At 39.4% G+C, this 12288-nt stretch overlaps 1 protein-coding gene across 2 annotated transcripts in view; it reads right to left on the reverse strand.

Moving 5' to 3' along the window:
- Positions 1–12288, reverse strand: part of LOC100643173 (bone morphogenetic protein 1) — a 54607-nt gene that overhangs the window by 15575 nt on the left and 26744 nt on the right. For both annotated transcript variants that reach the window (XM_048410823.1, XM_003399651.4), the window contains exons 2-4: positions 3731–3883; positions 3425–3629; positions 2242–2517 (exon numbers count right to left, since the gene is read on the reverse strand). In XM_048410823.1, coding sequence (XP_048266780.1) covers positions 2242–2517; positions 3425–3537 — 389 coding nt within the window. In that variant the 5' untranslated portion in view covers positions 3538–3629; positions 3731–3883. The remainder of the gene's footprint in view (positions 1–2241; positions 2518–3424; positions 3630–3730; positions 3884–12288) is intronic.

Raw genomic sequence — 12288 nt, forward strand, 5'->3', positions numbered from 1 at the left:
GAGAAATTAATGCGTCTTGAGCTTCGCTCGTTTTTAATCGATACTCGAAGCTGACTGAAATTTACAGCTCGACTCGATCCTCCGCTGGTCGACAAGGGGAAAAAGCGGATTTCAAAACTTCCTTATCGCCCTGTAATTAATGCGTTCGCGCTCGCTTTCTTAATTGGAATTCCTGCGTTCAATAATTACGTGGCAATTCGACGGCCGCTGCGCCTCAATGTAATTGATCGTTTTACGATTCTATCAGGGGATGAGAGAAGGTTAGTTCGTTCGTTCGTTTATTACGAACGTATTTTCATTCATGCGACTTTACTTATACGTATAATAATAAATACGAGCGATTGTTACTTGGTAATTCGTCGAGTATGATTTGTCAGAAATTTCCTATGCTTAAGAACACGTTTTGTTCAGAGTTTAAACGTTCGAAGGTGCATTTTGTGACACGAGTATCTTTGAGAAGAAAATACGTCTAGGGTTTCTTGAATATCGTGGAAATTTTTTGAGTAACAGAAAGTTTCGATATCGAATTTCGAAGAAGAGTTTTTAACGTGCTTTTTAATCGTTTCGCTTAAGAGGTACTCGGTGGAAGAGAACCACACGGAAATGAAGGTAGAAATTTCTGCGGATACAGGGCTTGACCACGTCAAAGGTATCAGGTTCTTGCTTGATCCTCTCCAGAATTCTCCGTAGCTTCATTGGGAGATCACAGTGAGATCGTGTTTCATGGTGTCGAACTCAGGTCGTAAATAAACGCTTTCGTAAGCCTGCTGAGTATCACTGTAAGCGTGAAAAAGGAACGAGGAGAAGCTATAACCGAGAACTGCTGATTTGCGAGCACAAGAGAGAACGCGCAGGAAATCGAGAAATCAATGTTTGCGGTTCAAAATTTAATACATGTCGGTAGTAAATTTCATCTGAATATTTTAACGGTAATATTAAATATCGTTTAATAATTTTAATACCGGTAGATGTTGTATTCATTACTGGCATCTCCTGTATCCATTACCGGATTTATTTAAGTACGCTTGAAATTCAAATTTTTCGCATGTTCTGTTTTAAATAACGATAAAAAATATGTCGAAAGTGAATGTTATTACGGAACCAACTCGATTTAGAAAATTTTATTCATCAACGTTAATATAAAAGGTGCAGTTTCACGGTGAAGCTATCGGTGAAACTAAAAAACCCGGATTTTCTCGAGTACATTTTACCGATATCGTCCTTTCTACTCCTTTTTTGGTCTTCATCCCCCGTAGGTTTTCAGAGAGGAGCGCATAATCTATAGACGAACACATCCGCAACCGGTCAGAGACACTAGTGTGCCGATGTTGACAGGTTATTGGCAGTTCAAGGGCTGAAAATGCCCGACCGGCACTATCGGTCCCCATTTTCCAGCTTTACGATGACGACCATTGTTATTGGCATAGTAGCCCTAGCAGCGGAAAATTGTTGGTGATAGGGAGGGTGCGAGTTAAAAGAGCGAACTCTATTATCGAACACGGCAATACACTTAATCACTTCTCTATCGGAAATAGAGTATGGTTCTTTTTTTAACTTCCCAATGGGTACTTCAGCTTGGAGGTCTTTTGTTAAAACGTTTCTCACTGGTTTTATTCCAAAAAGTAAAATCCAGTTCTTCCGCTAAATCATTAGATTTTATAGGTCAGTACGTTAGAAATGTCATTATCGAATTCCTAAAATAAAATCGGAAAAGTATTAACCAGAAACACGAGGAAGTTGGGTCTCTCCTATAACATTTTCGTGGTCAAGCAGAGTGGTCAATAAAATACGAGATAAGATTTAGTTCGAAAGATATCAATTTATAAATTTCTGACTTGTTTCATATTTCCTGGTACATAGATCGAATATTAACATCTTGTAGGTAATCTAAACGCTATAAATTTCTGCCAGGCTCCAAAACCTTTCCAATCGATCCGACGATAACTTTCCTTGACAAATGTGCTTTGCTCCGTAGAATTTTGTCGACGCTTTACACGAAATAAAATGATTTCCTTGTTTTCTTTTATGAAATTATTTCGCATGTATATCTATTTCTAGATCCGAATAATATTTTTTTAAACGCGTAAAATCCGAATACACTGGCTTCATCATATTCTTAAAATTGTAATAAAGTAAAAATTTGAATTCTTCTATCAAAGTTATATTTAAAAAGAAAAAGTTTTCAAATACAAACGTACGATAAGCGCGAATCATTAAGGGGAAGTAAAGAAATTCTCGTACCTTCTACGGTGATGACGACGATGACGCCGTTTCGATGCGTTCCGTGTGCTGCTTTCCGGTTGAATGGTGAACACTTCCTCGACGTTTTCCACGTTCGTGGTTTTTATTTGATTCACGTTCTCAGTAGTCGTGGGAAACGCGTTCAACTCTTGAGACGTTCTCAAAAATGCTTCCATCGATTTTGTAGCGTTCACGTTCGACGCCGTTTGCGAGGCTTCACGCCCTTGTTTTCGAGCGGAATGTCTTTTCTTGGTTGGTGGGGTGGTTGATTCTAGCCTAAACATTTGATATTTTTGACGAAACCGCTTTAAAATCATCGAAACCTTTGCGATTAAAAAACTATAAATTCAATATTTAATTCAGAAATTCAGAGATTCACTGTTCAAAATTGAAATTTGTCTATCGTGAAATTCGTGTTTACTATAAAATTACAGTAAAGTGCGGAGGAAGATAGTTAAAACCTGTAGCATAAACGAGACTCGTGTTATTTATAAAATATTTCCAGCAAAACAATAAATTAATATACGCGCAACTTAACATTGACAAGCATGTAAAGCGGGCACAAGACACATTCTATATCATCCGCTTTTAATTAATACCACTGATACTAAAGGTATCTAAATACTTTTAATTGGCGCACAAAATACGAAAATGTATCGCTTCGTTCCGTAGGTTTTCAAATAATTGTACATATTACCACCCTGTTGTTTATTTTAAATACCCAACCAACTCTCCAATCAAAATATTCTACGAATTCGTATACGTAATATCGTCTATCAAAATAATTCGTTCTCTCGAAAACAGAAATCACGAGCACCATTAAAAAAGTTAAATCTGGTCTTACACGACAAAATATACGTTTGTAAATTCATTATAAATTCAAAAGAGCTTGAAAATTACACGAGGGTAAAAGCAGGCGCAATAATGTAGAAACATTTCGCATTAAAAAATTCTCTGTGAAGCGAAACACGCTATTCCTGGCGTTTGAATTAACTTGTCCGACTCCTATACTCAAAAAAAAAAAAAAAAAAAAAAAGAAAAAGAAGAAATAGAAGAAAATGAGAAAGAAAGGTTACCACCTAAGTGGTGTGACATGGCACGTATTTTGAGTTGAAAATCTGAGATCATCGTCACGCTGGAAGCGTTCGCGTAACTTTCGCGTGAAATTTTCGTGCCGCTCTACCTGAATTCGACGCCTTCGTCCCTCACCCCAGGCCTAGCATCTTCGTTCCTCGCGTTAAAACTGAATCCACCCTCGAGCTCGCCGTCCATGCTGTATTGATTCCGGTCCACCATAATTGGTTCGGATTTCTCTTGAGAAGCCACGATCTCCTCGTTCTCCTGATGCGCCTCGTTAGCGTCGTGCTCATTTTTAAATTGAAGGATCTCTGGAACGACACCTGTCGCTAGCATACATCGACCAACCGGCTACCTTAACGGATATACCATCCGAATGATGGAAAAGTTTGGCCGCAGAAAACTTTTTTACCTGTAAGACCCTCTTCTTCGACTTGAAGACCCTCTTTCAGCACCTCGTCCCGATACTTCTCCAGCTCTTCCAAGTAACTCTTGTTGAGTTTTTGCTGTCGCCATTCGGTCTCGTATTTGATATTCGGCAGCGCGATATCGCCCAGAAACCCACCTGAAACGTAAACATATCGACGCACACATTCATGAATCTATATTGATATGAAGCTTATGACTAGACTACGGATAATTGATTATGCTCGTTTTATCTTATCTCCCGTTTCTCTGCTGTATTTTTCAACTCTTTCTAATCTTCGATTCTTCCCTCTGCACATCTACCGAGTACTATTACTCCTGCTACGATTATAGTTATCCGTATAGTCTTTCCTCACGACAAAATATCTTTCTAGCCAAGTTGCCGTATTTGTACGTTCGAAATATTTATCCTTTCCTCTCGTGCGTGTAACCATACGCATCTGACATCAAGTTAATGCCATTTAATCGCGAGCAGACATACTCGGTTGGTGAATCAGGCTCGTATTCGCGAATTTCGTTATTTCGTATTTGAGGAGCACGACGGAAGGAGCTGACGCTCTCGCGATCCACCGTATCTAACGAATCTCGTGTGTGCGCGCGTGCTGACAAAGATTGAACATTACCCTCCGGTGGCCACGTAATTCTCGAATTTACATTCCCCCGTCTGCACGTGCTTCGGACTTTCGACGTTCACCGTCCATATGTCTTGTTAGCGATACCAGCTGTGGGATAGCGAGTTTCCAAGACACTCGACCGCTATAGCGTGGCGCATTGCACAGCCTTATTATCAACGTTCATAAATCATGAAACGTGGTGTTATCGGTGAAGAGAGAGAGAGAGTTTGTTCGACTGCAGTTGTTTCGACCGATGTAAACAGCCTCGGTCGCGTTATCAGCTATCAGGAGCGGGTCGAAGATTCGTGACGAGAAAAGGAACGAACCGTTCGAATAGATCGCGCGAAAACAGGAAAGAAGTAAAATAGTTACCGAATATTCTGAAAAATCACGTAAAATCACTCTTGTAAGGAATGATCGACCATCGTCTTTTATCGCTCTTCGATTCCGTTTTAACGACACGTACCGAGAAAAGATACGTTTACAGAGGACGAAGACCGCTTTGCTGGAAAGAAGGATTATTCAATTCCGTGTCAACCACCTGGTCGATTTTCTATTATTAGTTGGAGAGTCAGATGCTCGATGGGGAAATAATTAAATGATCGAGACGAAAGGAATTGTCATCGTTGCTGTTCCCAATGTTGATTCGGTCAAATGGATTCGACTATTCCTGTTTTGGAACGAGGGAATCGCTCGGAAAAGAAAGTGGAATTAAACGAAACGGCTTTATGGAAATCTGTCTAAAATATCGGAAGCTTTGCACAAGTTGCTAGCCTATTATAGGGCATCGATCTTTCTATCGACCTCGTCTCGTCTCGTTCGGATTATAAGTGGCGTAAAGAACCCAACCAGCGGGGTGAACGTGAATGAATCGAATATAAGAAACGAGGAGGACGTTGAACGGAGGACAGTTATCTTTATTGGGAAAGTTAAAGCACCGTTTAAAAAATAGCTGTTAATGTACGATACTTGAATATCAGAAATTCGTGTCAACTATTCATTGATTATTGGCGTTGCAATATTGGCGTAACTGGTCAATATTAATAAAAGCTGCGTTGATCATTTCTGTAACTGTTATAGACAAACAATGCCTATCATAATAAAAAACAAATTAGCGAAATTTTGATTATTCGAATCAATCTGTGACACATAGTTGGATAATCGAATTTTTATGTTTACTAACACTTCTTACTGCTCGTGATCAGTTCTGATTACCACATTAATGATGCTGGTACACGTTAAGAGTCGTCTTAATTGACAATAAACACTTGTAATTCATGTGTCGATGCCGCCAATTGAACAATTTTTATGAGAAATAGTTATATTACGATACATAAATGCCTACCGAACTTGTTTTAACTCGTAAAACACTTTAGGTAAACTATCGATCTTTCTCCTTACTTTCTGAGAATGCCTCCGGTAACAGGTTGCTCCATAGTAGCCGATAAAGTTTTAAATACAAATTTCAAACGATCTGCTATCAACTTGCTAAAAATAATACGCTTCTTGACCTCTCGATTTCTTTTCTTCTAAACGAGCGAACGAGCAACAATGAACACCATCGTGGTACATGAACGTTATATCATTTTAAGTGGTAGATCCGTATAATTCGCACGAAACGAGTCGACGCTGCATTTTGGTGAAATGGAAGCGTATAAACGTCTAATTGAGTGGAGTCGGCGCGCGTGATTCCACGATCGTTGTGAGATTGCAGCATTCCACATGTCGTACGCTTCGTTTTTGGCCTTTGACCCCCGGCGGCAGGCGGTTTTGCTCGGTATCGTTGACGAAATACCCTCGCGGTCATGCTTATCGGTGTTTTCATAGCGGAAGGCTATTGTGAAAAATTCAGAATTTTACGCGCAGCCGCACTGACCTGTGCTCATCTGAGTAATAATTTTCTTCCTTACTACGCGGAGCACGAGTGACGTATCTCACTTCCCTTTTTCTATTTATTTTTTCTTTCTTTTTTCTTTTTTAACCAAATCACGAAGTTATTTGTTTCGGTAAAAATTCATAAATCGTTTTTTTACGAGTTCTTTTCAAGAATCGTACATAGTGCGGCTCGCAAAAGTAATTGAACGTTTATACATATTATTTTGAATATATTACGCGTATCGTACAAAGGATTTTGTATGATACACGTGATTCATGTTCACTTTCGTCAACTACTCTATACTTATCTAATAAAGATGGCCACATTTTCCAAATCTTTTATAGCATTCTAAAAACGAAACCTTGTTTCGAGTCGTTCAGAGGAAACAATTTCGTTATGTGTAATTTTTACGGGCAGTCGTTCGTACATTTTCCACCTACAGAAAATTGTTCTCTCGACGATGGGACCTTTTGATCGACCGTCATTGCGAACGTAGAAATGCTTTGAAATATACTGTGTTTTTTCTCTCGTCGATTGTAATTTCGCAAAACGGCGTTAATTGTTTGAAAAATATCGTATGTTCGAGTTTCGAGAGTCGCGATAAATTTCATGTTCGAAAATTTCCTGGAATTATTCGCGAAGTTCTTTTTCACGCGGCTTCGCATTGAACGGCTCAGGTATTAGCGAAACTTGGCGAGTCGCGAGTATTCGATGACACTCGTCGGCGATTCGTGTCAACGACGCCGTTGTTACTTCGATTCGAGAGCGTTCGTTCTCATTCACAAATTCGGTGAGCCGCGGTAACGATCGTCGCGGATAGAACTTGTGCCACCAGAACCATCGAAACCAACCGTGGAAACAATGCTTTCTCTTAAACTTTTCTTCGTACTTTGTTCGATATTTCGATAGCTTCCTAAATATGAGAAATTAATATTTTCTATATTTTTATATCGTGCGTTTTTATTTCTATTTCTATAGATGTTTTTATCGAAATAGACTGATTTGGGTCCGAGGGTCTTTTGACCGAGGATCAAAGTCGTATCGCTGCAATTTATAACCCGGTGATTTCATAAAAAGGTAATAAGTGTTGCTTCTAATTACCAGTTCGTCGTTGGTTTCTACACTCTGATAAAATGCACATACTGTTACTACAAAGTCGTCAAAGTATCTGTGTACTTGTAAGTTGTAATGCAAGTAAAGAGGAAATTTAAAGACACGAAAATTTCATTATTCGAAACTTACTCTTTGGAGAATGTCTTCGAAGAAGTGGTATAACGAGCGAATTATAATTTATTATCAAGTTTAACTTATTTTCTCTAACGCTTAATTACTACCTAATTACTTCGTTTTTACTTCGAGAGGTTATCTTTATCGGACTTCGCCTATTGACCGTAGTCGAAATTAATCTATCTACAGCGACTGGAATGAGAATTTTAAAGCGTTCGTTTCTATATAGTACGTCTTATTGTTACTTTGCCTATTTCTTAATGTGAAAGTGTTTATTGAAGAGAGTTGAAAAAGTAAAGATAAGCGTACAACCTCATTATCTACGTGCAGCGACCAACATCTATCGTACGGTTAACAAAACACGTATTATGTAGCCACGTTGTAATATATTCAACGTAGACTGTGTATCTCAAACAAAGTACATGTTTGATCAGCTGTAGTTCTGTACGACATAATATGACGCGGAATCGCCTACAGCGGGGCAACGAAACATCATTTCGAGGATAAAGATCGATCCCGTTAAACACGAGAAACACCGACAGATCGTTAGACAGAGAACGAATGTGCAATATATGAAAAAATAATGAAAACCAGGGAAAAAATGTAATGGAAATTGAAAAATCGACGTACATTTATCTTTTATGAAAATATATTCCGACTGAATAGTTAATTCTTAATAAAAATGTTCCCATCTCGGTTCTGGGTAAGTTTTTAAGTTTCTCAGCGATGAAGCACTATTTATCAGAGAAAATAAAGCATTGGGAGAAAATAGGCTATTCAAGTATTCTTTCGTTCATTAATCAGTCGAACCGCGTTTACCATTCTCCGCCACAGATGCAAACACGAGTTTAAAAGCGAATCGAGTAAATGTTGACCTGAGATCACATAAATATTGGCCAAACATCGATGTACCACGCGAGATCAACATTAAATGCGAATGTTTGTCGCGTGTCAATATTAATTGTTCGATAGAAGTTTATACTTCGCTTTTCAGGGCTTGCTTCTTCCTCCTTTTTATTTGTAATTATGGATTGAACAACTGTTTACCAGGTATTCATTGTATAAAAGTAAACACGACACAGATTTATCGTTGAAGCTGATCGCGAGATATAAACTGAATTATCAATTAAAAGTTATGTAAATGTTATTGAAAGGTTTTCGTATAAAGTCAAGGCTTTTACAGCGAGACTAGCACAGTGTGTGCCGCACAACGTAAGATTTATGTAGCTCGGTAAATACATTGATCTCGCGTAATATCTAGGTCAATACGAAATCCCGTACATCGCGCAATTGAACGTAAGCCAACAACGAAACAGGCCGACTAAAAAATTATTCCACTGCATAGAAAGGACTATCATGAATGTCTAATACAATACATCTAGAATCAGTATCGTCCGAATAAAATGGTTATTGTTTAAATATACGAATAAATATAAAATTCTATGTTGTAGAATTTCACTGAAATTTCTCAAACGAACAAAAACATAAAAATTTGCCCAATTATCGTTTTGAAAGAAATATTCCAGTGTTTCGCTTTGTCAAACATTTGGTACTTTCTAGATACGTTTCTGGATTTGTTTCGAACTCTACCGATAGATATAATCGTGATAGCCGAGTCTCCTAGCAATGCGAATAAAATTTCACGATATTTCGTGCAATACGCATAGTACATTCGTAAATGGCGTGCTCATAAAAACCTGTGTGCATCGATTTCGTCACTTGTACCACGTTCTGTGCTTCGAGCACTCCGTATCTATTACAAAGCCAATACCACTCACAATAAGAACGCTATCTTTTCTTTCTTCGTATCAGTTCAATACGACGGGCGTCCTACGAGGAAGAAAAACTGAACGGAACACGAGAGATCGCCATTGTTACCCGACTATATCTTATCGATAGACCCGATCGATTTCCTTTAATTAATCCAGTCGTGGACCGCGTACATCGGACTCATCCCTACGTTGAACGTAATGTTGGCGTGTGTCCTATTAATGGCAGTGAATAATTTGTCTATCTAGAAATTAGCGAACACGATCCTGCCCACCGGGCCGAGTCGACGTCGATATCTCACCCTCCTGTTAACGAGGTCGCAATCGTCGAATTCGCCACCGATGAATTTGCCCCGAGTCGTAAATACCGGCTGCAATGTCGCCGCGACCGGTAACTCGTGGACAACGCCGGCTCGATTTATTCGATCCAATTAATTCTTTCACGTTACGAGATACCCACTATGACGCGACTTTTTCTATGAGACATTATCGCGATCGAAAGCGTAGATTCGTGAAAGTTAATTGGCAATTTTCGATACCGTAATTCTCGAATGCCCGATACCATAGAGTCGATTTAGGATTTTCAACGATATGATTCATATTTCGAGCGTATTCGATGCAGTAAGTTTATAGTTTCCGAAGGAGTAACTCACGAAGTGGTTATAATTCCATCGAATTGATTCACCGCCTTCCGAGGACTAATTCACGCGCGTGTTACTTTATGGGGTTAATTTAAATTTTTATTGCATCGTCCGTGGTGATGGTTTATACGTCGCTTTTAATCGTCCAGGTGAAAATAATGCGCCGAATATTACGTAATAACGGTATACTTTATATCCTATGTTTTATGCTGGTATAATTTTCTACAATACATAAAATTGTCGATTTTTTAAAGATTTCAAATGGCTCGATGCGCGTAGTAACGTTAAATCTTTTCGACGTCGATTTAAAAGTAAGCGGAACGTGATTAATAATTGGCGATATACGGACGTATCTGCGGACGTTAGTGTTTTAGTATATTTTTAATGAAGTTGACTGCAATGCCGATGAAACGGGTTGGCAGGGGTTGGGGGAGAGGGGGTTTGTTCCAAAAGGACATGGTTTAGAGTTGGAAGGCTGACAATGTCAACTATGCGGATAATTACGTATGATGTGGTTCATAAAGTTCGCCTCGTGTTCCAAAATTCACTTGCCGCGTTCTAATTTACAATCTATAGAATATAATCGCACACGGAAACCAAATTTAATTTCTTAGCACATTAACTTCATATACATACAAATTGCGGTACAATAAATTACAATATTCTATCAAAATTCATAATTTGTCAATTGAACGATATTGTTAATTACTAAATTACGATGCAAAGGGACGACGAATGAACTCATCTACGATACAATTTAAAAGGCAAAGCACGAAATACATGCGGCGATCCCTTTCCTATTAAATCATGAAAGGATTAAAAGTCACCCCATTGATTCATATGCAACCCGCGAGCATTTAAACGTATCCGCGACAAAATCAGGATAAATAAATAAAATCGGCGAAACCTTTCCGATGGCCGGGATTAAACGCTGCCGCCAGCATTCAGATGTCCGATCCGGTTAATTAATTAGGCGCGTTCACGTACACACCGGGTATTGCCAGTAGTCCCTTGAGGGCTAGGGACGGGGGTCGAAATCGGCAGATTCACGGCGATACAATCGTAAATACGTCGTGGCTGGCAACGAGTATTAGGAGCGTACGTATTAGTCAACGGACCGTGCACGCATATCCTTCCCTCCGTTGTGTTGTCCACGATTCATTAATTTATGGTGTTTCGCGATCATTTCGGTAAATCTGCAAGCGTAACGTCCATTTCCCTCGCAGCCCCTATTCACGTGACACCGATATTTTAATTATATCGTTCGCGGGACCGCACACGGCAGAACCAGCGTATTACGACGTCGTGTCGCATTATGCGTACGTCCTATCCATTTGTCCCTAGGCTACTATTCCGTCGCATCGTATACCATCGTTCGTTTAACATTTAAATGAACCTTTTTTCCCTTAGTTTGCCTGGAGCAAGTTCCAGTTCTGTCGGATCTCGCGGTGTGTTTACCTTCTTGCACCTATCTCCTGCAGCTCTCCTTAATTCAGTCTCCTCCAGATATTGCGAAAACTTTCTTCCCAGAGTTTATAGGAGTTTTCTTGCTCGGCTGTTCGTCGTGTCTCACTGTTTACGCAAGTAATTCCCTCGCGAGTAAAGTCGCATTCTTTATAATATATTTTATATATTATTCGAGAGTTATTGCTCGCTGTTATTATTTACAAGCTAACCGTGTAATTTGCATAAACACGCTGTAAACGTCGAAACCAGTGACAAGTACACAATGGACGAGAAAAAGTCTTCTTAAAGACGCGATGGAAATTTTGTCGCTTCCAAAGATTCCGAAAGATTTCCGAGTTTCGAAAATCTCTCGAGAGTCTGATGACCTGATATGCGAAAAAATCGAAGTTCCTGAAGTTGAACAATATTTTCGACGTCGTGTAATCAATTCGTGCGCTCTTGAAAAGAATATCAAGTATATATTTTGAATCGCGAACAATAGAGTCGATTCCGAGCAACTACTCGAAACGTTACATGTATAAAAAAGTAAAAAACGAAAGAGAGAGAGAGAGAGAGAGAGAGAGAGAGAAACATAAACGACAAAAAATAATCTGTAGGATGATTGATCCACTCGAAATAAGTCAAGCGACATTGTCGCTTCTTTTCAATGGCCATCGAGAAGGGTTACGGAATATCGATAGACATTCGAGGGAAAACAAAACGAGAATCGTCAAATTCAATTTTCCATCGCGTCACGTACAGTACACCGTCGCTCTATGAATTTTGTTGCAGAAGCGTACGCACACCGGCGCAATCGGTTACAAACCGCATAATGCCAAACCCCTGTTCGCTTCGAGCCGGTGATTTCGTGCCATTCAGCCCGTGGATTCGCCGGAATATTTGATGCTCGGTTAAAATCGCATTCTAGACCTCCCAGTAATGAACCGGAACGATTAACTCTACTTATCGTC

This window comes from Bombus terrestris, chromosome 12, assembly GCF_910591885.1.
Source record: "Bombus terrestris chromosome 12, iyBomTerr1.2, whole genome shotgun sequence".
In the NCBI taxonomy this organism is placed as follows: domain Eukaryota; kingdom Metazoa; phylum Arthropoda; class Insecta; order Hymenoptera; family Apidae; genus Bombus; species Bombus terrestris.